A 25,613-nucleotide genomic window follows, 5' to 3' on the forward strand; every position below is an offset into this window, starting at 1 on the left:
GAGACTGAGGGTTTAATATTTATGGTTTAGGGTTGGGGTTTTTTTTCTTAAGCACCTTGGAGAATTTTTTTCCAGTTTTATTAAAAGCAAAAATGAAAAAACAGATGTTACAGAACATAAAACTTCATTCAAATGGTACTCTCTAGAATTACACTGGGCAGTGTATGAGGAGGGAAAACTATCTCCCCTGCAAGTGCTTATCTCTGAACAGAAGTTAATGTGATCCTGAAAGTCTGGTGTTTGCCACTTAATGCACAGGGTTTTCCTAGTGCCCATGTCTGTGCTCAGGGTGGACGCAGATGCTGGATGCAGCTGAGTGAAGCGAAAGAGCTGAGGGAACTGAACTAAGTCTGGTGCCTGCTCCACCGGGTACACTGCAAAGCGTCACAGTCAGTTTGGGAAATCAGATAAGTTAAAAGGAAGACCCAGAGAATATTGAGGAAATAAAGGAGCATGGGGCCAGCAAATGGTTGGTAAATAAATGATTGATTAGGTAGATTAGCTACCTACATGGTTCTCTAAGTGAGATAAAAATTTTGTTTTAATTGATATAAACAAATTGATATTTATGCCCAAGTTAATGCACAAGCGGTTGCCAACAGCCACTGTACAGCGCGTTCTCTTTCTTGCGTGTCTTGTTACAACAAACAAGATACTGTCATACTGCATTGAATTGCATTGTTTTGAGGCAGGTAATTGGGCAGTTGCAAAAATAGAAGTTCTAAAATGCATCTAGATTGAATTTGTATTTTTATATAATATTGGAAATGTGAGAAATCTCATCTTCCAAAACCTTAACTTTGGGGTTTCTAGATACTGCATTTTCAATTAATTGATTTATGTTTTTATTTGTAGTAAATTGCTGTGTAATTCATGCTCTAGTTCCACACTATGTATTTGATGATAAAAAATGTGCTCCACTATATTATAAAATACCATTTTAGTATAGTATGGTTTATTGACTTCAGGCATACAATTAAGTCTTGAATACAGTGCTTGTAATCAGCATACATTTTGTTATTGTCTTTGTCATTTGCAGCTGAAGTCTTTACAAACAAAAGAATTTTTTGCACAATGGTTTACTGAGGGCTAGACAGTATTCATGGGAAGTTTGAAACACATGCTTCGCTTTATTTTGAGGCTGCAGAATGTCTAATGGGTTTCTGCTTCTGAAGGTGATCCTCAAGCACATTCAAAAGTATCTACCAAACATTAATTTATTTTAATCTCATTGAAATTTCTCTTAATATTTTTGTGTGTTATTGTTTCAGATGAGCCTGGTTTGGATTATTGATTTCTTGGTAATCAAGTTTTAAGCAGGCAGTTGAATCTAATATAATTCCCCTCAGTCATCCAGTGCACAAATGAAAATTCTCATTTTGGTTGCTAGTCTTGTCCGTGGCATCCTCTTACCTCCCACTCAGATTGAACTTTAAAAAAAAATAACTGTCTGTATTACATACAAATTAATAACATCGCTGTGTAGGAATGCTGGTGGATTTTCAACAGTTGTATGTAATGTAAAATAAGCTCTAAATTTACTTGGATCTTGCAGGTGCGCAGATTTGCAGAAGCATTCTTTTGTCTTGAGCATCCTAGGCAAGCTGCGCTTGCCTATCAAGAACTACAGTGAGTAGGCTTTTGAAATGCACAGTATGTAGCATGTAGTACTGTTATTCTGTAGCTTATGTTGCATAGAAGTAGTGTCTTGCAAAAATACGTAAATAACAAGTTCAAGTGAGACTTATGTTCTAAATATAGATTTGAAGTTTTTTAATGAAAGTTATATAATAAGTTATTAAATAACTGTTCAAGCTATTAAATACCTAATTAGTACAAAAGCTTCTACTAAAGTACTACTGCTAATTTCTGCTAATGTAAAAATAAATAGTTGTATTTTTTAATGTAGGACTATTTCCTTTTTTTCAGTGCTCAAAGTCATCTGCAGATGTGTGCAGCTATCAAAAACACTTCCTTCTGCAGTTGTCTTCCACCCCTCCCTATTGAATGCAGTGAACTAGATGGAGACATGAACTCCTTGCCTATAATCTTTGAAGATCGCTATTTAGATTCAATTACTGAAGGTAAACGCACCTCACAGTGCGGTTTTAGTTTTTGAATAAATGAGAAAAAATTATGTAAAACTTGACTATTTTTCTTTAGATTTCTTGCTGGCTTTAAAGGAGTACGTTTATTTGCTAGGAAATGTTTCTTTAGTTTGAATTTTGAGGATGTGTAAAGTTCTATAATTACTAGTGTTTTATAGCTTCAGTTACCTGCATAATCTTGTTGTAAACAAACCTTTTTCCTTTTTTTTTTTCCTCCCCTCAAATTTTTGCTGAAAGATCTGGATGTACCCTGGTTGGTAGTTCAGAGTCTTCCAAGGTCAGAGTCCAATAAACTGGATAAATTTGAAGCTGAAGAAGGTTTTGTAGCTGGTTTTACTAGCCCGGAACTGAAAATAAGACCTGCAGGTGCCTCCAACATTTGGCATTCAGAAAGTGAAAAGATGCTAACAAAAACTTTGAAAGGGAAAAATGAAGATGCAAATAAATCCAAAGTTAAGGTTACTAAGCTCATGAAAACAATGAAACCTGAAAACACAAAAAAAGTCGTGAAACAGAACTCTAAGGACTCTGTCGTCTTAGTAGGCTACAAGTGTTTGAAAAGTGCAGCACTGGAAGATGCCTCTAGAAGCTCAGAAGGCAGGCCTTCATACAACGCTAACGAAGGGCTGGACCCTACATTAAGTGGATTTCCTTGTGATACAAAGACCTGCACCAGGCAAATAAGTCAAAGAGAACTTCAGTTTTTACCATCTGAAACTGAGGAAAAGACTGCCAAGACTGAAGGTGTGCAAGCAGGTCCAGATAGCCCTGTGCACTGTGAAAATGTGGCTATTTTTAGTAGGCTTACTATCTCCCAGACAGGTTCTGGAGCTATACAAGCAGATAGTGCTCTGCAGCCCAGAGGTACACTTGAAGGTTGTCATGGAGGTCAACCAGCTTCCTCAGGAGTCAGGACAATTGAGGTCAAACCAAGTAATAAGAATGCCTATGAAGGGGAGAAGGTAACTGTTCACATTGGATCATGGGCTGAGTTTCCGCAAGATGGAGTGCAAGGAGAGAATTTGCAGACACCCAATATTCAGTCTTCAGAATCTGGAAATAAATGGAATTCAAGAGAACAGGAACCAGTGCTTGAAAAGGAAGATGTCCATCAAAGAAACTTCCGACATACCAGTGACATCTTGACAAAAATGAAAAGTAATCAGCCTGCTCTTTCCACAAAAGAAGGTCAACTTTCTGTAAGTGGAGACTTGACTAAATTACCAGATGTGAGCGTGACGTATGCTTCTTCTAGATTTTCAGATTCAGGTATAGAAAGTGAACCAAGTTCTTTTGCAACTCACCCCAACCCCGATCAGGTTTTTGAAAATGTTCAAGGGCAAATTGCATACAGTGGTGAGAGAGTATTTTCTCAGCTTTTACTAAAACCAGACTGTGCTATAAAAAATGCAGTAGAAAGCCATCGCACTGAGAGTACCAGCGCTGTAAGTGAAATACAGTCATCCCTGACATCCATAAATTCTCTGCCTTCAGATGATGATGAGCTGTCACCTGATGAGAATTCAAAGATATCTATTGTACCCGAATACCAGCTAAGCGATAGTAAAACAGTATTGGATCTTGGAGCAATTGATTTGCCAAAATGTGATGACAGTAAAAAATCAAATACCAATTTGCAGCAACAGTGTGTTGTATTTTCAGGGCACTCAGATAACGAAACTCTGTCTATACATTCCTCACTCTCAGGAACAAAAGATCCTTTACGCTTAGTTGTTTCAGATGAGGGTATGTCTACTGCTGTGAAAAGTTACAGCCCACAGGCAGACCTTGGCACAACCTGCAAGGACTCTCAGGACCTTGAAGGGCATCTTAACACTACAGAAGAAGCAGTTAAATTGAGTTTGGAAATTACTTGTATAGGTGAGCCACCTGTTGTTTCAGGTTCTTCATCTGTAAACGCAGTGTATGAAGTTGAAAAAACAAATGAAGGAAAACATAACGAGCCCTTAGAACTAAGGGAGACAGCTGAAGAACTGTTAGTAGCTAAAAGTGAAACTGGTACAGATAATCCTTCTCCAACCAGTAGTACTGACATGGTAAAGCAAGGGCTTGTCGAAAACTATTTTGGCTCTCGAAGCAGCACAGATATTTCAGATATTTGGCCTATGGACAGCAATCCTGTAAGCCCTCAAAAGGAAATATATGAAAAACAAATTATTTGCTCTTCCCAACAAGATGAGGAAGAAGAGGAAGATCAAGAAATGATTGAAAACGGGTATTATGAAGAAACAGACTATAGTATATTAGATGGAGCTTCCAGTGCTGACCAGGATCATAGCCTAGCAGAAGAGAGAGCCCTGAGATCTGAAAGGATTGATAGTGGGCATCTACGAGATGGCATGACTGTGCCTCCTGTCTGTACTCCTGGTTGTCTGTCTCTTCCTTCTTCTCTGAGAGACTCCCCTTGCAATGTTATGTGTTCTTCAAGAAATAAATCTGATGCAATTACACAGCAGCCAAGCAGCACATCGTACAGCTCAGCTTCATCTGTTTCCTGGTATGAAAGCTCCCCAAAACCTCGAATGTTAGCGTAAGTAATTGTTTTAAAACAAAGTTCTTTACTTCTAGAAATGTTAACATAGTATAGAAGGGGAAAAGAAGTGTGCTTAGGCTCCAGAGTGCGCCCAGGAGCGTGGCTTGTGGATTCTGCACACTCAAGTAACATCACATTTTAGATATTCAGATAGAAAGTGTGTTGCATTGAATTTCTTCTATCAGTTATCTTGTAATTTCATGTGGTTTAACAGATTTCAAGCAAAACATGGGGTTCTTTTGGTTTTCTGATATGTTCCTTTTAAAAAAAAAATCATCATTTGGCTGAAAAGGGATGTTGTAATGGCTACTGAGCATAAAAATGGTGGTTTATGAAATGGAAGCTGTTACACTAGCAAGCATAGGAAAATAGGCTTTGAATTTAAAAACATAAAGCCAAAAACATTCTGTAACTGGTCGTCCATCTAATTAGTGAAGTGAAGCAGATGTGCGATGCTAGCCAAGGTGATGGCCTTGTATTTCAATCTTAACTTCAGATATCCAAAATATAACACCTCAGAGACCATAGTGTTCTAAATGACACTGCAATTTGTATACCAGGAAAGCCAAATTTGGAGGAACATCAGGGATCTCAGACTGCACCTCCTCTTGCTGCATAGGAGCATAGGAGTTTGCCTGATAACCTCCTGCTGCTAACTGAACATGGGAAGCAGCAGCTTCATGTGTTGTATTGGAAGTAGAACGTTGATATCAAAAGGAAGAAAGCTTAGAAGAGAGGTAGAAATAAGGAGGATGCTAAGCAGGCAGAAGAGATAAAAGACCAGATAGTTTGTGGGAAGCAGCTGAGAACAGGAGGAAGGATTGAGCAGTGGGGGAGGAAAAAGGGTTAGAAGTGGACAGAAAAGTAGCTTCTGCAATACTGGAGAGTCAGTTCTGCTGTGGAATGGGAGGGGTGAAAAGCAAAGACTGTTTAAGGTGTTCTGTAACAATAAAAGAAATAGGGAACTCAGAGTGAAATCAAGGACTTGGCCTTGGGGAAAGCAGAGCCTCACGGAGCGTGAGATAACTGGGCTTCTAGAGGGCACAATCTGCTCCATAGAGAACCAGCCTTGGTACAGTCAGTTCAGAAAACATGCCTTGAGTACAAACTCAGTAACCTCTGCTGCAGAGTGATAAGACCAACTGCCTGCAGTGGTTTTTGTTTAGGCTGACTTCATTGAGGCTTGCTCTTGCCAGTTGGTGAGGAATGAGCTAAAGATAAAGCTGGGAAAACAAAGAACAAAAAGTAGAATGCGAGGAAAACAGTGAGCAGGCAGAAGAGGATGGGATACAGCATGACGCTGTGAGGGATCATGCAGAACAAGAGGATTGAAGAGGGAGAGAAGCACTTCCCTGAAGTGCTGCAGGGAATGTTATATGCAATTACTTAGGTACGAAGGTCATACACAAAAAACTAAGGAAAGGGGAAGAAAGGGAGGAATGCAATGAAGTTTAGCATGTGGGGAGCTCAGCTATTAGAAACCATATAGTGTATTCCTTCATAGATCTGAAAGATCAGAGGTTATATCTTTATAGAATATCTGAAAGATCTGGCTGCTTCTGAAGCAAGTATCAGTTACACAGGCTGCCAGAGGGACTTTCTGGTGACCAATTACAGCACTGGCTCCAGCTCTCTGCAGACCTAAGAAATAGGTTTTAAGTTTGGCAAAAATTATCAAAATTTTTACTTTGACTTCTGACTGGTTATAATTCCTGTGATTTGTTACTGTATTTAAACAAAGTTATTGCTTACTCAAGACCAGAACTAACCCAGAATCTTCAGTGGTTTCAAAAATACTTCAGAGTTTGCAGAAATGTTCAAAGGAGAGAAGAGAGTAGAGCTTGGGGTATGGATTTTGTTACAGAGGAAAAGGAGCTGCAGGAAGCTGCAACAGAATATATTTTGAGGCACTGGCTTCTTTTGTGAAGATAGTAATTGGATAAATATATTTTCCTTCCTGTCAATTGCATAGAAGACAAAGTGAAAAGACAGTAGAAAACTGTATCCTAGGAGACCCTACATTTGTCTGGCAATAGTAAATGTTGTTTTATCATAAATATGGTTTCGTTCCAGTTTCCTACAGGCTAAAGAAGAATTGAAGCAACTTAAACTTCCTGGATTTATGTATAGTGATGTTTTCAAACTGGCTTCTTCAATACCTTATTTCAGTATGGAAGAGGATGACTGTTCAGAAGAAGGAATACATCTTATAGTCTGTGTCCATGGCCTAGATGGTACGCTGGGAAATGTGATACTGAATGAGACGGCAGTTCAGATTACTGGTCAGGTTTAGGTTTTGTCATTTGAACGCTGAACTGAAGGCTTCTGAAATAAGTTCACTGGAGGGAAACGGGAATCTGACATTGTACTGCTACATTTGACAATGTGTTCCATAGAATTGTTTAAATTAAGAATTTTATGTAACATTTGTCTTGAGTAAAACTTTAAGGTGCATGAACCCGTTTTATGCTGTAGTTCACATTAGATACATCTTCCAGTTTTTTATGTCATATAGGTATTGTCTGTATCATGGTAATAGAATGGAGTTACTAACAAAACAGTTTTGTTTAGGATTTGTAATGTTACATTGTCAAGGAAAATAAAATACGTATATCTTGTTAGGAAAAAAATACAGTATGTGTAAAATGCAGTCAAGTGTTTATAAAGTTTTTAAAAGGTTAGATTACTGAATCACAGAATGGTTGAGGTTGGAAAGGATCTCTGGAGATTGTCTAGTCCAACTCCACTGCTCAAAGCAGGGTCACCTACAGCAGGTTGCCCTGGACCCAACCCAGTTGGGTTTTTTAGTATTTCCAAGGTCTGAAACTCTACTGTAGTAAAAATGAGAAGATCTTTTCCTGATTGAAAAGTTTAAATTGGTGAATATGTTCACCTTCTTTTAGTTCAAAGCATATGTGCATGTTAAGAAATAATATCCCTTCTAGTTAAGATATTCATAGCTTTCTGCTGTCATTATTTTTGTCTTTTTTTTTTTTTTTGAGAAACTTCTTAAATTAACAATGTAAGGAAACACAAGAGGGCAGTAGGCTAGAATAATGGACTGGACTGACCGCCTTCTTGTTGATTTTTTCAAATTCCTGAGTTAAAAATAAAATAAAATAACAGAATAGCTTTTCTTTCTTCCTCTGGACAGAAAACATCTTTTGTTTAAGTACTTTGAAAACAGAACTCAGAAGTATTCCTTCTTGCTAGCGTAGATATTGAAGTCCTATTGCCTGCCTAGAATTGATAAAGAAGTTAACTTGGCTAAAAAAAATTGTTGTTAAAAAACCATGTCTTTGAAGCCTTATAAAAATCCATATAGTTAGAATTCGCTTATGAAATTGCAAGATCGTACAAATTCTTTCCTATTAGTAACAGATTTAAATAAAAATCTTGTTCTCTAATGATGGCAGAAAGGGTACTCTTTCTTCAAAAGCATACATGATCATTGATGTAGAGAAATCTTCAGGATGCTGGTTAAACTAGTATTTATTTTGGGTACCAGTCTAAATGTATTTTATCTGCTGACAGTCCACTCTGCCTTTTTATTGTATGAAAATGTTTATGACTTGCCCTTATTCCTTGCTCCTTCGCTGAATTCTTTAGGCTAGCTCCGAGTTCTTTAATTGGCTTTTATCATAGTTAATTAAGTTTTCAAAAACATAATGTTCACAGTGCTAATGTATCTGTTGGATGCTAATACAAACTCAAACATGACTTCCTAAATCCTTGCTTTTTTAGAATGATTTCTGCATTCAATGTCATTTTTATAGACTGGTTTTTGCTGCATTTGGCATTGCAGTTGATCTTCCTGAGTCTTACTGAATTTTAATTGGGGCTGAGAATATCATTAGCTGTGTTTAAATACAAAGTTGTGCCGTGGGTTCATTTCAGTATTCTAAGTGCTTTTATTGCAAGTTACCTTCACAGTCTCTAACTCTTGATTGTTTTTTCTTTTAAGGTAACAGCGCTGATCTAAGATTAGTGAAGACTTACATTGAGCTAGGGCTGCCTGGAGGGAGAATAGATTTTCTTATGTCCGAAAGGAATCAGGTATTTGCCAACAAAAAAAAAAGAATTTTTGTAAAACAATTAACAGTATAAATCTTCATACATGTTTATTTAATGGCACTATTGTGTTGCAGTTTACCACATTCTGTATATTTTTATTGTATTCTCACAGAATCTATCATTTGATCTGTGGCTTGTGTTAAAGTAATTACAAAAACTAGTATGACATTGAAGGTAAATATGTAAGGAGTGACATTTGTCGCTGCCATTTTGTTGTGTGTATACTGATATCTCCTGAGTTCTCAGCATAATCAGTTAGGAGTGTAAATAAAAACCCCTCAATATTAATGGTAAAAATGGTGATAGTGAAAATGGGTGTGGCAAGAAGGGAAATGTGTTATTTCACAGGATCTGAGAAAAAGGAAATACCTCTCTCTTCTTTTTGTCAGTGTACCGTAAGATCCACATAAAGACACTGAACCAGTATCAAATGACCTCTTGTGTTAAACTTTTGTGAATTTAGTTATTTTCAGATGAAGTAAACTTGACAAAGCACAGAAGACCCATTTTTACTTTTTTGTGTGTGTGTTACATATTATATTAGACATACTTCAGAGATGAATTGGAACACAGAGTCTCTTCAGTGGCTCAAACGAAAGGTTCGTTTAGTGCAGTAGCGTATTTCTGGCGATTAGCTGCTGGAATGTTTTGCAAAGAGGCTGGACAGGCACCGACCAATGCTTTCTCTTCTTTAGCTCTTTGTTTTTAGGCAGTCAGCAGTTCTGAAACTTTCTGATTTGGGAATTCCACTGAGTCTAATAGTTGCTGCTGGACTTTTCTCCTTAATGTTGGCTGATTCCTTTTGTGTGTTTTTACTTCCAGTTTCCACAGCATAGAGTTGAGATTAATTCTGTGGTTAATATACATTACTAATTCAGTTGCAAACAAGGAAATTTAAACAAATTCTCCTACAGCTTGTTTTGGGGGGGGGGGCGGGGAAGTCAATAATCACTTCACATTTTCCACTCCAGTTAAGTAAGTATTTTATAAACAAGTAAAATTTCTCCTTCAGGAGGCGGCTGAAGAGACGTAGTCCATTCAGTATTTCTCGCAGTCACATGTGAAACAGTTTCTGGTCATCTGTTATCTCCTTCCCTGCCCACTTTCAAATTTCTTGTCACTTAAAATAGGATGATCCGAACTAGACAGGGCACTTAAGATGCTTGTGCACTGTGAACTTACAAAATGTTATATTGATATTTTCTGTTCTTCCCTTGCTTTCCTAAGGTAGCTGATTATATAGACTGCAGATGTATAGATTCTTGTTTGCATATATGTTTACAGCTGTTTTTCCCTATGTAACGTTGTTTTGCATTCCTTGCCATTTTGTGACCCATGCATGCAGTGCTGTAAGATTCTTCTGAAATTCTAATTGGTTCTAGATTTGACTATCATGGATATTTGGTTTTGCCTCCAAACTCTGACATCTTACCTCCGTCTTTGCCTTCCCAGATTTTATCAGTATGTTGAACACTACAGATTTTAGCACAGATCCTCGTGTTGAAAAGTTTTAGGCAGCCTTTGCCTACCTCTTTTTTAATTGCTTACTGCTAATCATTGTAGAGAATCAGCTATGAACAGGGAATAAGGCTTTAAGGTTTTTGTTTTGTTTTGAAGGAACAGGATGATGTCTCATTTTTGTTTCATGGGCAGTGTGATTTAGTTCTGAATATGCAGTTTGGTCTTCTGTTTCACTACAGATAAGATTATGTGTAGGAGAAGGCTTTGAAGTAAGGCTGGCTATGTCATGTTAAGATTTGTTTCGATGTATTAGAAGAAAGTAGTTTTACAGTAAAATATATATCACTTTATTACATGCTACATGAAAAAAAAAACCTTGAAAAAAATTGTAATAACTAGCTGTAGTGTTTGTATTCAAAGTTAATATAGATGCTTTTATTTGTGTGCTGTTGATCAAAACACTGGGGAATAAGAATTCAGACTGAATGCAGAATGTATATTGCTGCATTAGAAGGTACAGTTATTATTTTTTATTTCTTTTATTTTACAGAATGATACCTTTGCTGATTTTGATTCCATGACAGATCGCCTTTTAGATGAAATTATACAGTATATACAAATTTATAATCTAACTCTTTCAAAAATCAGGTAACATCTGTTCTATTCTATTTATAGATATAAACTTAAAACTAGAGCCCTGTGTTTGTTCTGAACTGTGATGCTCAGGAGCAGGCGAAAAGAGAGATGGGAAAGAGAAATTCAGGGAGGGGGAGGAGTAGGGGGAAAGAGGACAAAGGAAAGAGGCAGGGAATTCCCATCTGAGAGACTGGGACAGTTCTGTAAGCTCACCTGTTGCTGTTGGTGTTTTTAGGGCAGAGTTGAGCATTACGTTTAAGAAACTGCTCTCCTGTGCTTCCTTAGATCCTGTGTGGTAGAGTTCTGCAGAAAAACAGATAATATTTTGAGAAAGTCAAAGCAAACTGTAATAGCACTATGTCAAGACAAAGTTAGCTTTCTTCTGATTTTTATAATCCCTTCACCAAGTATGACATGTCTACAGGGAAATTCCGTCTTACCTGTGAGATTGAAGGGCAGCTGCATGAAGAAAGTATTTCGTCATTTTGATGTTTTCTGATTATTCCATCTGCTAAAAAGCATGTTTTACATCTTAATAGAAGGCTCATCCCAGTCTATGCATTCCTATTTCCTTTTTCAGTTACTTCTAGAAAACACATGGAATAGGCATTCCCTGGAAGTAGGGTACACCGTTTTGGCAGACTACCTTACTAACTCAGCTGTGTTGCTGAATTAGCTCATCAGTAGATGAAAGGAGCAAATTCAAGCCTGACCTCATCTATTAGTTTAGGCATCCTCAAATTACACATCTGGAAGGTTTTTTTGACTTGCTAGTCACATGTATTTTCTACAAGTTTCTGCGTACTCATCTGTTTGATAGGTCTTATTCAGATAGAGAAAACATCTAACGTGTTTAAACATAATCTCACTTTTTAAACAAATGTTTCTGTTTTGAGATAGGCAAGATTTGACATGGTTAGTTTTGTCTAAATCAATGATTTTTTTTTTTTTAAAAAGAAAAGAACACTATGTGAGTGTATTTGTGTTACGCAGACTGCATGTTAGTACCCTCAGTATGGGAGAGGAGAGTTCTGTAACCCACTAGCACACGCTGACATCTTCTTTCTCATGCAGTGGTCTGAAGGGTGTAACAAGCAAACCCACCCAGGTATCTTCTTGTCATTCACACCTGAAAATTGAATTCTCGTTTGCCTTTGATGTGCTGCTTTCATAAGGCTTTCAATTTTTAAATATTTTTTCAGGATTATTTATCACTTGTCACTTGAAAGAAAAAAAGAAATTACCAATGTTTATTTTCATTTCCTTTTCAAGGTGTATGTTTTTGTTGGTCCTGCCAAAGCAGAAATCTCTACCTCTCAACTTTAGCTTTTCTTGTGAGAAAGTTAAACCTCGCAGCAAATCATTCCACTTTTTCCTGGTAGCTACATGAGAGAACTTTCAGAAGGAGATGTGCTTATATGCAAGTTATATGCAAGTCTTTGAAAGGTTCATAGAATCTTAAGGTTGGACCAGACCTCCAAGATCATAAAGTCCAACTGTCAGCCTAACACCACCATGCCTACTAAACCATGTCCTGAAGTGCCACGTCTACATGTTCTTTGAACACCTCCAGGGATGGTGACTCCACCACTTCCTTGGGCAGCCTGTTCTAGTGCCTGACCACTCTTTCAGTAAAGAAGTGTTTCCTAATATCCAACCTAAACCTCCCCTGCTGCAACTTGAGGCCATTTCTTCTCATCTTATCACTAGTTACTTGGGAGGAGAGACCAACACCCATCTCCCCACAACCTCCTTTCAGGCTGTTGTAGAGAGCAATGAGGTCTCCCCCTCAGCCTCCCCTTCTCCAGGCTAAACAACCCCAGTTCCCTCGGCCGCTCCTGATAAGACTTGTTCTCCAGACCCCTCCCCAGCTTTGTTGCCCTTCTCTGGATGCACTCCAGCAACTCAATGTCCTTCCTGTACTGAGGGGCCCAAAACTCCACACAGTATTCGAGGTGCAGCCTCACCAGTGCCGCATACAGGGGCACAATCACTTCCCTACTGCTGCTGGCCACATTGTTCCTGATACAAGCCAGGATGCCGTTGGCCTTCTTGGCCACCTGGGCACACTGCTGGCTCATGTTCAGCTGGCTGTCTACCAGCAACCCCAGATCCCTTTCTGCCAGGCAGCTTTCCAGCCACTGTTCTCCAAGCCTGTAGTGTTACATGGGATTGTTGTGACTCAAGTGCAGGATCTGGCACTTGGCCTTGTTGAACCTCATACAGTTCACCTCGGCCCATCGGTTCAGTCTGTCCAGATCAGTTCATTGATCTGAACAGGCTGGATGAAGACCCAGAAAGGCCAGCAACGTAGAATTCAGAAATCCTGTGTTCAAGTAGCCGATGCCTTCCTTACCTCATTTTGGCTGTCCCACTGTAAAGAAAGTGGACTTTGTGCTAGTTAGCCGTGCTTTCCTGAACAATGTTCGTTCCTCCTCATAAAATGTCCCTGTCTACTAAAGGAAGTGTTTTCTGTACAAGTGCTGCTCAATAGCTGAGTCAAATTATAAATCAGTCTCCATACCTAAAATGATTTTGTATGGCAAAAAAGCCAACAGCATTGTGTGTCAGAAATACCTCTTCAATCCCTCTTTTACATTCAAAAGTCTTGTTACAAGCAAAAAGGATGCAGAGCTAAGAATGTATTGTTAATCCAATTAGTCTTTTAATAATCTCACAAAGATGCAGAAAAAAAATACCTTTAGTCTAGTAATAGTACTACTAAAATTCATAGTCCAAATTAATGGAGAAAAATCCCATTATTGATATGGCTGAAGTTGTTATACAGAAACTTCCTAGTATCTTTTCTGAGGTGGTAGGCTCCCCTTTCAGCAGCTGTCTGGGTCCTAAGATTGGTGGTTTCTGTCTTCATTAAGCAGTGGCACATCAGCATCCTGGGACTTCAGTGTAAGAAGGATTATGTTCACATTGGGGGTTTCTGCCTCCTTGGCCTTGAGTCTGCCTGGATTTATTCTCAGGCTTTCATATTTTCAGTCTGCCCACAGGCTCGCTCTTTTATTCCCCATTTACTCTTTTCTTTTCTTTTTTTTTTTTTTTTTTTTTTCTTCCTCTCCTGTTATCCCTGGCCTTCTGTCCTGAATTGTAAGATTGTGCTTCTGCAGTGACCATTAATAGACCATTGGGGACCTCACTTGTGTCTGCACTCTTCCATACCTCACTTTATTCCAGTGATACACAGTTCAAGCCACACAGAATAACTACTTAGAATTAATAGAGACTATAGTGAAACTAAAGTGACTTTAGGCCTCACTTGTTACTTCAGTAACAGACAATTGTTTGTCACAACTAAAGCAAACTAAAATCAGCTCAGGCCAAGACAAGTAAAGAGGAGTTCTGAGATTCTGCACTGTCTGGTCAATGCAAAGCCGTGTGCCTTCAAGTAATGGTAAAATCCTATTTCATACTACATTCTTATGTTGAGATAAAAAGAGTCACTCCCTGTACCATCAGAACCCAGAGCCATACTGTAGTGTCAACTCCAGTGAACCAACATTTTTGTTACTGCCAAAACTAATAGCAGTTACTGCACCAGTACACTACCCAACATGTGCGTCGATCTCCTCTGAACAAAATATTTGTGCTCACTACAAGTGTGTACCAAGCATGAACTGGAAGCCTGATTCAAACTAACAGCAATTTATCTTATAAAACAACTGTTTGGTAAAGAATCACAGAATACTTTAGGTTCAGAGAACCTGTGGAGGTTGTCTGGACCAGTTACCCACTCATACCAGTGCCACCTTCAAAGTTAATGCAACTTCGAAGCCAGTCAAATTGCTCAGTCGTACCTGTTCAAGTTTTGAGTATCTGTGAGAATGGGAGCCTTTCCACGTCATCACATAGCTAGGAAATAAACCAGATGCTCTTGCAGTGTAGTTTCAGAAACTGTCTTCCTCATGTCAGGTCTTACATAAATTTTGGATGACTCTACTGGACTTTCACCTCAGCTGGATTATACAGCTTGTCATCCTCTTCCCTAAGTAACATTGGCTCACAAAAAAGAAAGCAATTTTTAATGCTATGCATATATTAAAACATCTGTTCATTGTTTCAGCACCTTTTTTATTATGGCTTTTGATGGTTTTGGTTTTGGTCTTTTTTCCTTCCATGAATATTTATAGTTGGACAGGAGTTTTCATTTGTTAGCACAGAACAATGAGGTTTTACTATGTCTAATTTTCCAGTATGATCTGAATTGGTAGACTTGTGCCATAAAGCGCATATAAATACTACACTACAATTCTGTTACTTCAGTGTGTCGAGTTAATGATATCTTGTCTTCAAAAGGTAGTAATATTGCCACCTACTGTTCAGAAATGCATTGGTTTTGCAGAGCATCCCAGAGTTGCACTTCTCTAAAACAATGAATAGTATGGTTTTGTCTTACACTTTCAGAATCCTTTTTGAACGGTTTTCCTTTTCCTCCCTTTTCCTTTTTGATTTGAGCAAATCTGTAAACCTTTCTCTATTAGACAGTAATATTAAAGACTTACTATGTCTTCACCTGTACATCTGAATTTGAACACAATATATTACTGTAGCCTGTGTTATTTTTCTAAGCCTTTACAAATCAAGAGCAAGTGTTAATCTTTGAGGTACATTCATATAGCTAATTGTGAGCACCTTTTTTTCCTCAAATGGATTTTTCGTGTTTCTGAAGTTTTGGTTTCAGGTATGCCCATATTCTTGACGATGATAGGATTGATTGATGGATTGCTGGGTTTTTTCCAGTGGCTAAACTGTCCTTTGTTATGGTACAATGTAAGAGTTTCTCATCCTTTTCTGATGTTTAATAAATAGTGAATGAACTGTCAGAGAACTGTCAAGAGAACATCTCTGCATGTTCAGATCTTCTTTAGAAAATATTATCTTTTCCTTAAGAGCAATTGTGTGATGCAGATAATCTTCAGGATAAACTCACTCAATTTCTGTGGACCTTTTCTTGTTCCTAAAGAAAACTGTGGGTTTGTTTTTCCTGTATGGACTTCATGATGTACTCTGAGAGAATGGTTTTAAATTATAGTATTCAAGAGACTCAGCAGCTCGATATTTATTTTGTTTTGCAAATGCACTGCTGTTGTGCTCACAGCACAGAGGATACATATATTTCATTTCTAAATTAGGTAAACATAGCAAGCAAAGAATTTCTAATATTGCAGCAATTTTTAAAATCTAGTAGAAAAAGCGAGTGGGAAGAATATACATATATGCTTAAACTGTGTGTTGGTAGGGAACAAATAGCCTATTCTGTCATAGAAATATATAATTATGTCAGAGTTTAGGGGTGGCTGTGCCATTCTATAACCTAATGTTTGTATTTTTCCATTTACTTGTAAATTGGAATTTTCAGAGTCAATAATTCTTGCTTGGGAAGCAATTAAACACTCGAGTAATTTTTTGGCACTATGTTTTACACAGATATTACTGGTAGCTTTGTTTTGGCTATTTTTGTTGATGAATATAGTGATATAGAGCAGACAGGGAGGATGACCTTATGGGTATAATGTAGTGGCACATATATGATCCAGCCACAATTGTTCTACTGTGTATTTTTGGATGATTGTCTGTTCTCCTCATGTCGTGAGATTACATTTGTAAAATAGGAAGGCACTTTTTCCTTCTAATTTTGTGAGTCTTGTCTCTACCATATCCTTTCAAGTCAGTGCGTAGGATAGTGTGGTCCTTACCACAGCGGGGATCTGTAAGAATAAAGATCATAACTAGAATTGCTTTATTTTGTAGTGTCCCTTCTAAAGAAATGCTTTATACAGACTTGTGGGTACAACAGTAGGCAACTCAGATTAAGTAATAATTATTCTTAGATACATGAAGCTAGAGAGTCCTATCCATCTTTCCCATAACTTGCTTAACCAGGGAAACGACTATATGTAATATTCACCTGGCAGATAGATATTCTTCGATTGCCTTGCTCAAGCTGATAATAACTTACGTTGGTCCAACTGCTAAGCAGATTTGAGATGTCGCTTCTATTTTAAAATAATCAGATTCAGTTAAGTAATGATTTTCCCCCTTGGAATCCTTCTCTACTAGGTTGTTTCAGTAACTCTCACACATTTATCATACTGAGTGTCATCACATGCCAAAGTAGTGATTTATTTAGTCATGCACAACTCATGAGTATTTGATGCTAAGGGAAATACACCCAGAAATAATCTTGGCTTTGGGTGGGAGATGCTGATGGAGGGATAGTTTGTTTTCACTAGCTTTTCAAAAACAATGTATAAAATAGTTCTGGAGGAGTTTGAACATGTTTCTAACGAGTTTGTGCAGATTGGGAGATATGGACAAGGTGTGTTTTCTGTGTGACATAAAATACAGGCTTCTGAATGGAAACTTCTCATTATTTTTTCCTATGCTTTTCCAGCATTTTATGACAGCAGTTTTATTTTTCTCTGTTTAAAAGAAAAAAAAATTACATCAAATTCTATGTTATATTGTTTTCCCTTTTTAAACAGCTTTATTGGCCACTCACTGGGTAATTTAATAATCCGTTCAGTGCTCACAAGACCTCGATTTAAATATTACCTCAACAAACTTCATACCTTCCTGTCTCTGTCTGGACCACATCTTGGTACCCTCTACAACAGCAGTGCTCTTGTTAATACAGGTAAAGTATTATTTTCAGTAGTATAAGTTTAGGGGAGATTTTTGTCTTTGAAATGCATTTAGCAGTTTCATGTGGGGTGCACATTTCTGCATTACTTTGATTAGGAGAAAGTCCATGTTTCACTGTCATAAGAAGACGGAAGGGTTATAAAAATAAAGTATTGATAGAAGAATGTGCAAGAGATGGTGGACATGAGCATTTTCCAGTATGTTTGATTGAGGTTTTATATTACATCATAAAGAAACTCCAGTCATCATGTGTTGAGCTCAATTTATTATAAACTGAATTTTAATATACTTAGTCTGCAAAAGAAGTAGGTAAGATGTATAAAATGATTCTGAACTAGTAGTGTCTTTTCTCTCTCAAAAATGCCTAACAGCCTTATAACCTGCAGTGTGTTTCTGCAGATGTCTTTGTACCTTGTAAAAGTCTGTTTTTCTAAAGATTAAATGTAGCTCTGGGAAAACCTATAGAAACTGCTGACTTTTAAAATAAATATTGTAAAATATTTTCAGTTAGCATAAAATTTTTAAATGAAAACTTGTTTCTGAGATTACCACCCACACTGGAGAGCCCAAAGCCAAAATGAGTAACACTTATTTTCACTAAATATAAATGTGCTCATTAAACTCTTTAAAAAACAGTCTAAAAATCATAAATTACTTTGTTTAGTGCCAGTGTATCTATTGATTGTTTTATTATTTTGTTTCATACAAAAATGAGGAGAAAAAACTTTCTCACATATGTTGAGCTCAAGAGAAGTGGACAGGAATTGCGGCTAACTGGATTTAGTGTTGGAATTCATAGAAGCAGTTTGAGAGTTCTTTGAATTTGGTTGAAATGCAGCTGTTTGTAGCCCTAAATACACCAACAGTGAGGTTCGCTTCAGGATTAAGATATCTACAATATAATTCACTATGGGCACCTACTGGGCGTTTAACCTAGTGCATCTGTGGACAGTTTCTTTGAAGTATTTTTATCTGTAACTGAATCTCACACAAATTTCCCAGAAGTGTTAGCTTAGCTTTGCTTTTAGAAATTAGAGTTTTCCAGGATACAATGAGGTAAGGCTGTTTGTTTGTTTATATAATCACCAGCAAATGCCTTTCACTTAACTAAGGTTAAAGCTATCAAACTATAATCCAGAATACATGCACTGAAATAATAAGCATTACTGATGTATTTAATCTCTTCTATAGTTGAAGAATGTACAAAAAATGTCCTTTTCATATCATAATCTTCCTCCACATTTCAAACTCCTTAAGATTTTTGAAAATACCAAGGTAATAATAAGTCATGGGTACTGAAGTCTAAATTACTATATTGTATGTATATATAAATGGCCTTCAAGATATTCCTTCAGTACAAGGTAACTATTACCTTGAGGGTAGAATCAACACATTCGTGAGGCTGTAAGGGCTTGGTTGCTTGCTTTTCTTTTGCTTGCCAGGGAAGAAAAGATTTTCTGAAAGGCCAGTTAGCCAGCGGGCTTTGCTGATTGACTAGCAAAGAGGGTACGTCATCATAGAAAATACAATACTATAATTTTCCTCCCAGAAAATTCTACTTCCTTTGTTTATGTTGTATTTAATTAATTCAGTGGTTCTGTAAAGTTATGGTTAGAAATCTGAGAAGTAATGCTTCTTGTTCAGTGCTACATATCTCAACATCAAAATGTTCTAATATTCTGTATATTATTGAAATTTGTATATTGCCTTATGGCTAACATTAATGTATTTTCCCTTTCTGCAAGTATAGTTATTTTTTTTCTAGAAAGGCATGTACATTAGTGGAAATAATGGTCTTCACACTTTGTTATATGTAGAAGGGAAAGAATAATGAACAAAAATTTTAAATGTTTCTGGGCTTGACAGTGCTGATATGAAAAATAAAACTAACATCTGAGGAGCTAAATATATGGACTTTACGTACTTCTACATGTGTTTAATGAGTTTTCATATTTTACTGTACATCTGTACTCATGCTGTACCTAACAATGCAGGACTGTGGTTTATGCAGAAGTGGAAGAAGTCTGGTTCTTTATTGCAATTGACGTGTCGAGACCACTCAGATCCACGACAAACATTCTTATACAAACTTAGTAAAAAAGCAGGTAAGCTTTGTTAATACTTACTGTCTTTCAAAAGCTGCTGTACATAAATGTGAATAGGAAACTTAGAAAAAAATTCCAACAAGCTCTTGTTTCAGTTTATATAAGAGTTACTTGGGCTTTAGTCCCAGATTCTCAAGGAAAATAAGCAATAAACCATTTTTGTTGCAGAGGCAGACCATTGGTTTGATACTTTCCTTCCTAACTGTCGTAGTTCAGCCCCGATCGGGACCAGACTACGCAGTCTCTCTCTTGCTCCCCCCACCCTCCAAGAGAATAGGAGGAGATGATATAAGGAAAACGGCTCAAGGTTTGAGATAAGGACGGGGAGAAATCCTTAAAGTTACCGTCACAGGCAAAACAGACTCGACTTGGGGAAAAATACTCATTTATTTCTAAAACTATCAGGAGAATGAGACAGGGAATAAGATAACCTCCCCGCACCCCTCCTTCTTCCCGGGCTTAACATTATCTCTACTAGATCCCCTCCTGAGCAGCATGGGGGGCGGGGGAGGGAAGGGAATGGGGGTTGCGGTCAGTTCATCACGCGTTGTTTTACGCCGCTGTGTCATGGTCGGGGGAAGAACTCCTCGCATTCCTCCTCTGCTCCAGCGTGGGGTCCCTCCCACAGGCCACAGTCCTTTGTGAAACTGCTCCAGCGTGGGTCATCTCTTCCACGGGGTGCAGTCCCTCTAGAACAGCTGTCCCAGCGGGCCCTCCACAGGCCACAGCCTCCTTCAGGCCTCCACCTGCTCCGGCGTAGGGTCCTCCATGGGCTGCAGGTGGATCTCTGCCCCTCTGTGGACCTCCGTGGGCTGCAGGGGGACAACCCGCTCCACCATGGTTGTCACCACAGGCTGCAGGGGAATCTTGGCCAGGAGCCGCATTACTCCTCCCCCTCCTTCTTCACTGACCTTGGCCTCTGCAGCCATTCCTCACAACAGGCTGGCAAATGCCTCTCAGGATACTTTTTACATCTTATTCACTTCAACTTCTCATCTCCTCTCCACTTCTTGCAGCCAGGCTGGGCCGAGTTGGGCCCAGTTGGCTGCCTGGCGGGAGGCCAGAGGGTGAGGCCTGCAAGGCCCACAAGGCTCGCGCCTCCCCCTCTCTGCCCCCCGCTCAGCTGCTTCACATCTTCTCCTCCTCTTTTCCTGTTTTCTCCTTCTTAAATACATTATCGCAGAGGTGTTATCATGGGACATTCTGCTACCAATCGGCTCAGCCTTGACCAGCAGCAGGTCCGCCCTAGGCCTGGCTGAGTCCACTGAACAAAGGGGAGCGACTTCTAGCAGTTTCCTACAGAAGCTACCACGTTAGGCCCCCCCTCACTAACAAAACCAGAACACTAACTAATGAGCAGAAGTTCTGAGTGCAGCCATTCTGCTGGTGTCTCTCTCTCTCTCTCTCTCTAAAATCTCTTAGCTTCATCTTGAGCCACTGATGGTAGTGATTTCAATGTGATAAGTCAAGTACTTGTACACTCATTTAGGATTACCTGCTTCTGTATTGATTTTTCTTATATGTTCTATAAATGGTAAAATTCTGCTTTTAAGTTTTTCTTGACCTGTCTTTTATTTCCTCCTTACAATGGTTGGGGGAAGTAAAAACTCATTTTGATAAAGAAAGGAGAAGTTGTACTTAGCATAATAGCTGAAAAATAAATTATTCATACTATATAATTTGAATGTTCTTATTTGAACTGTTGGCTAAGAGATAGTTTTGGCAGTGAAGAATGTGCCAGTTGGAGGGTAGTTTCTATTAAGCATTATAAGCTTATTGAGGATTCATCTAACAGGTATTTCTAAATGTGTGTCAGTCAAGCAGTTGTGGATCCAGAGATGCATATAGTGTTTTGTGAAAAATGTGGGCACGTTTCTCCATCAAAATATTTGTAGTGTGTCATAGCTGAAATTTTGTGGAGAGCAAAGCAGTACAAAGATATGGGCAGGAAAAGACTAACATCTAGCTCTTGAGATGTTTTAGTATAAAACTTACAGGGCTTGGAAGAAGCAGAACATAATAACGAACAAGGATAAAAATAATGGATAAGATAGTGTTGATCAAAAACTGATTTTAGAAAACCCTGGAATTTTTTTCAGTTTTTTTTCTGTTCAAAATCTGCTATCACAAAGTGAATTTTTTTTTTGCTGATAAAGTGATATTAAAGGATGAGCTGGTATGTAAAGGTGAACTGCGAAGTTAAAAATTATTGGAACAACTGAACCACTATCAATTGAATTACTCTCAATCTAACTTTGCACTCTTTTGAAAGTAAGTGTTTGATTCTAAACAGAAGTTATGACCTCTGAGAAGTTACACAGTGGATGCTCAGTAAAACTGTGGGACCTGTGTTACAGAGATAATCAGATTAATTAATCAGTTCACTTGAAAGAATTTGGTATTCCTTGGTTTTATGTGTATATATCTTAACATGACTAGAGACACTGTTATTTGAGTACTGTTGTCAATTCTAGAAAGACAAGATATTTTCTTACGACAGAACTCTATATTAAGCTTTTTGAAAGACCTGGATACAGTTGTCTTAAGAGTCATGGCATGCGTTTCAGACTTTGTTCCCCATAAACTGTAGAAGGAGCCTAAAAGTCTTAGGGCTCAGTTTCTTGGATCTCATAGTCAGAAGCAGCACTAGTCAGTTTCTCTGCTGCTGCCAAAATTTCTGGGCTCTTTTCTTTTAGCAGAGATCCCTCTCAAAAGAATCTGTTCTGGAAGGCGTTTTAATGCTTTAATTCAGAGAGCTTACAGAATATTCTATCAGAAGCAGGCTTTGTATGTGCCATCCCAAAAAGAATTGTGAGTCTTTTGACCATAGGCAAAATTCTCACCTAACCGTAGGTTCAAGGCTTTTAAAGAACCTTTGCAGCTGAAAAATGAAACTGAAATTTAAGTATATCATCAATAAGTCCCTCCCATCTATATGATGCAGTTCTTCCTTAGTACAATGTAAGCCTGTCATTATGTCATTACTTGCTGAAGGAATAGTTATGCAGAACTTGCTCTTTTCACTTCCTTTAGGTTCTCTACCTCAGTTTTCCTTTACTGTAAAAGTCTTCTAATAGGCTTTTTTTTTTTTTTTTTTTTTTTTTTTTTTTTTCTCCAAAGCATCCAGTAAGGAACAAATAGGTTTTCCTAACAGTTACAGTTGTTACAGTGCTGCTCTATGTGTATTGTATTTCATCCTTTGATAGGAGTGAATGATAATTACCCAGTTTGGAGATACAAGCTGAAAATGTGACATATACATGGTTTGTACTCAAGCAGTAGATGCTTCTTATTATTAATTGTGGTCTAATTTTTTTTTGTTTGTTTTAAAAGTAGCTGGGGCCAAATCAAGTTGATTATTTTCCAGAAAACTTGTTGTAAATTGGTTAATGTGCTATGTTGTGCCTGGTAGATATAACTACATGCTGGAATAGTGATTCATCTAAGTGACGAAATTCCATTTTAAAAGTTGTTATTGTCAGTAACTGATGTTAGTATTCTTAAATGAATAAACAGAGGTATCAATGGCTTAGAATGCGTTCATTTGATTGTTCTTTTGGAAGTATATCTGGATAATTTTGTTGGCAGAATTTCCTCAGATCTGGTATTGGAGATACAGTTAACTCTCATTTTATCAAGTGAACTCTGGCAACATTTCAGTTTCATTTTCAAGTAATTTGTCAAGGCAGAATGACATAACTTATTCTAACAATTCTCTTTATCTGTTTCTGGTGTATAAATAAGAATTGATTTTTTTAAATTTCGGATGCCTTTTGAAATGATTGATTCAATGAATTACAGCAAATGACAAGTGATTATGATGATTAACTGTCTGCTTCTCTAAGTCTCTTTTTCTGTAGCATTGTATGTCGTTTGTCTGTCAAGTAGTTTTGCTTATATGCACTTAATGGAGTGCTACAGTTATAGAATATTTTTTAGAAGTCAAGGACAACTCATTCGTTACCCAGCTATCAAGTTTGTTAAAGCAGAGTGACTTTAAAATGTTAACTTGCTAAAGCAACCTTAAAAACCCACTTACGTACTATCTTCAAGTTTAAGAATTATGAAAACAAATCGAATTGATAATTCAATTAGAATATTTTGTTTCTTACTTTGTTTACCTTTTATGCTCGGCTAGTTACATTTTTTTATAAAAATTAACATAGGAGTCCAGGAAAATAAACTGTACATTCTTGATTTGTAGCCATTGCTACCCAATAAATCTGCACTTTCTTGTTCATAGTACTTCAGATGGTCATTTGTGATGGGTTCAGAGTTCCTGCCTTATATGTTAAGAAATTAGCAGTGAGAGAACAGTTTGATTTATATGTAGGCTGGGTTTGATATTCTGATTGTCTAAGAAAAATGTCAGTGACATGTAACATTTGGCTTTAGTTTGGTTTTAGACAAGACTTTTGTGTGCAAATACCTTGTTTAGAATGCCTATAGACTGCTCAGTACAAGTATTAAAAACAAAGAATCCAGTTCCATCAGTTGTCTTTGCCTGCAGAAACTTGAGGTTGTCGGTCACCTGAAACAACAGTAACAGACCCTGGAGGCAGATCCCAATTTGATATAAATTGTGGCTGATCATTTGCAATTAAGGACTTGGCGAGTAGACTGACTGCAAAACTTTGGACAGAACTCATTCTGCAATAGTGAATAATGATGTGTGTCAAGCGTGGCATCTGACACACATCATCTGGACTAGCTTCCAGAAAGCAAATCTCAAAGTGCTGTTTTCTGTCCCAGTTATGAATTGTTTGTTCACTGGTGGGAGTGCTTCCTGCAACAGACTTTGAACCTGCAAGTTTTTCTACCTCAGCTTTAGTTCTGAACTTTTTTAAAGTCCCATTTATCAGCTGTAGAATATGCCCGCATTAGTGCTCAGGAATGCGTTCTGAAGCAAATCTCTTCATGATCCCTGTTTACTTCAGAACACAATGAATGAGCTTTAGCAGCCAATGGACGTTGCATCCACAGGACAGACTAGAGCTAGTCCAAAGTTAACTCTCCTGCAAATAGGCATTATGATGGATGAGGGATTCTTAATATCAACGAGTTTGCTCTGCAGTTCTGTTCCTCTTATGCCAGAGTTCACAAATGTGACTGTACAGCCATAGTCTCTTCCATGATGTTTTTATACTTGCGTAGGTAGGTTTAGATTCATATGTCTTAGTATTTCCACAGGTCTTGATTAGCAGAATTCTGATGTGCTTGTTTATTGCCTTATCTCGCCCTTTAAAAATGTGTGTTTTCCTAACCTCTGAAAGGAGGAAAATACGTTTGTTTTGTTTTTGTTTACATCCATGTTAAGAACAGATAAGCAGTGAATAAGCATGATTGACACGTTTTCTTCTTTGAGATGTCTATTATGTACAGAATGTCAGTTTAGCTTACTTGGTGCTATTTGGCTTTATGGAGGGGAAAAAGCATTTCAGCTCTTGACTTGGGGGAATGCCTGTTTATAACTCATGATGAGGATGAGGCTAGAGTTGAAAGAGCATCCCTTTTGGTAGCATGGCATGGAGACTAACCTAATCAGTTCTGCTAAGAGGAAGGACTTCCCAGCCCTCAGTAGCTCTGTTCCAAGAGTGCTGGAAGAATGTGGTAGGTTTTATAGCATGTGGAGCCAAGTTCTTCAAAGTAAAATCTTCAAAGCAGAGTTTAAGCTGACATTAAACTCTTGAGCTGATGTACATCTAGCTCCCTAATAGTCTTCTTGTGGGGCTGCAGCTGAAAGTCTAAGCTTCCTTTCATTTGTACTATGGCATCTTAATCTGAGACCTCAGTTGACTTGGGATCTCAGTGCTTGAATTTTTGTGCCACAATTCTAGCTCTGTGTGATGTGTTAACTTCACAAAGCAGTGCAGAAGACCAACTACAGGAGATGGCTGCCTTCCAGGGCGTAATTTTTGAAGCCCCTATTTCCAGACTGCATTTTTGGCAAAGCTTCCAGATCCCTATTTCCAAACAAGTATGTAGATAGACAGAACTGTAGAAAACATTGTGGCTATT

General features: G+C 37.9%; 1 protein-coding gene across 2 annotated transcripts in view; it reads left to right on the top strand.

Moving 5' to 3' along the window:
- The window catches only part of FAM135A (family with sequence similarity 135 member A), a 78,611-nt gene that overhangs the window by 45,671 nt on the left and 7,327 nt on the right, over window positions 1–25,613 (top strand). For both annotated transcript variants that reach the window (XM_086744204.1, XM_086744205.1), the window contains 8 exons: window positions 1,556–1,629; window positions 1,930–2,084; window positions 2,346–4,659; window positions 6,736–6,896; window positions 8,627–8,718; window positions 10,748–10,845; window positions 17,331–17,482; window positions 19,485–19,595. In XM_086744204.1, coding sequence (XP_086600330.1) covers window positions 1,556–1,629; window positions 1,930–2,084; window positions 2,346–4,659; window positions 6,736–6,896; window positions 8,627–8,718; window positions 10,748–10,845; window positions 17,331–17,482; window positions 19,485–19,595 — 3,157 coding nt within the window. The remainder of the gene's footprint in view (window positions 1–1,555; window positions 1,630–1,929; window positions 2,085–2,345; window positions 4,660–6,735; window positions 6,897–8,626; window positions 8,719–10,747; window positions 10,846–17,330; window positions 17,483–19,484; window positions 19,596–25,613) is intronic.

Source organism: Chlamydotis macqueenii, chromosome 3 (genome assembly GCF_036417535.1).
Source record: "Chlamydotis macqueenii isolate bChlMac1 chromosome 3, bChlMac1.mat, whole genome shotgun sequence".
NCBI classification, from domain to species: domain Eukaryota; kingdom Metazoa; phylum Chordata; class Aves; order Otidiformes; family Otididae; genus Chlamydotis; species Chlamydotis macqueenii.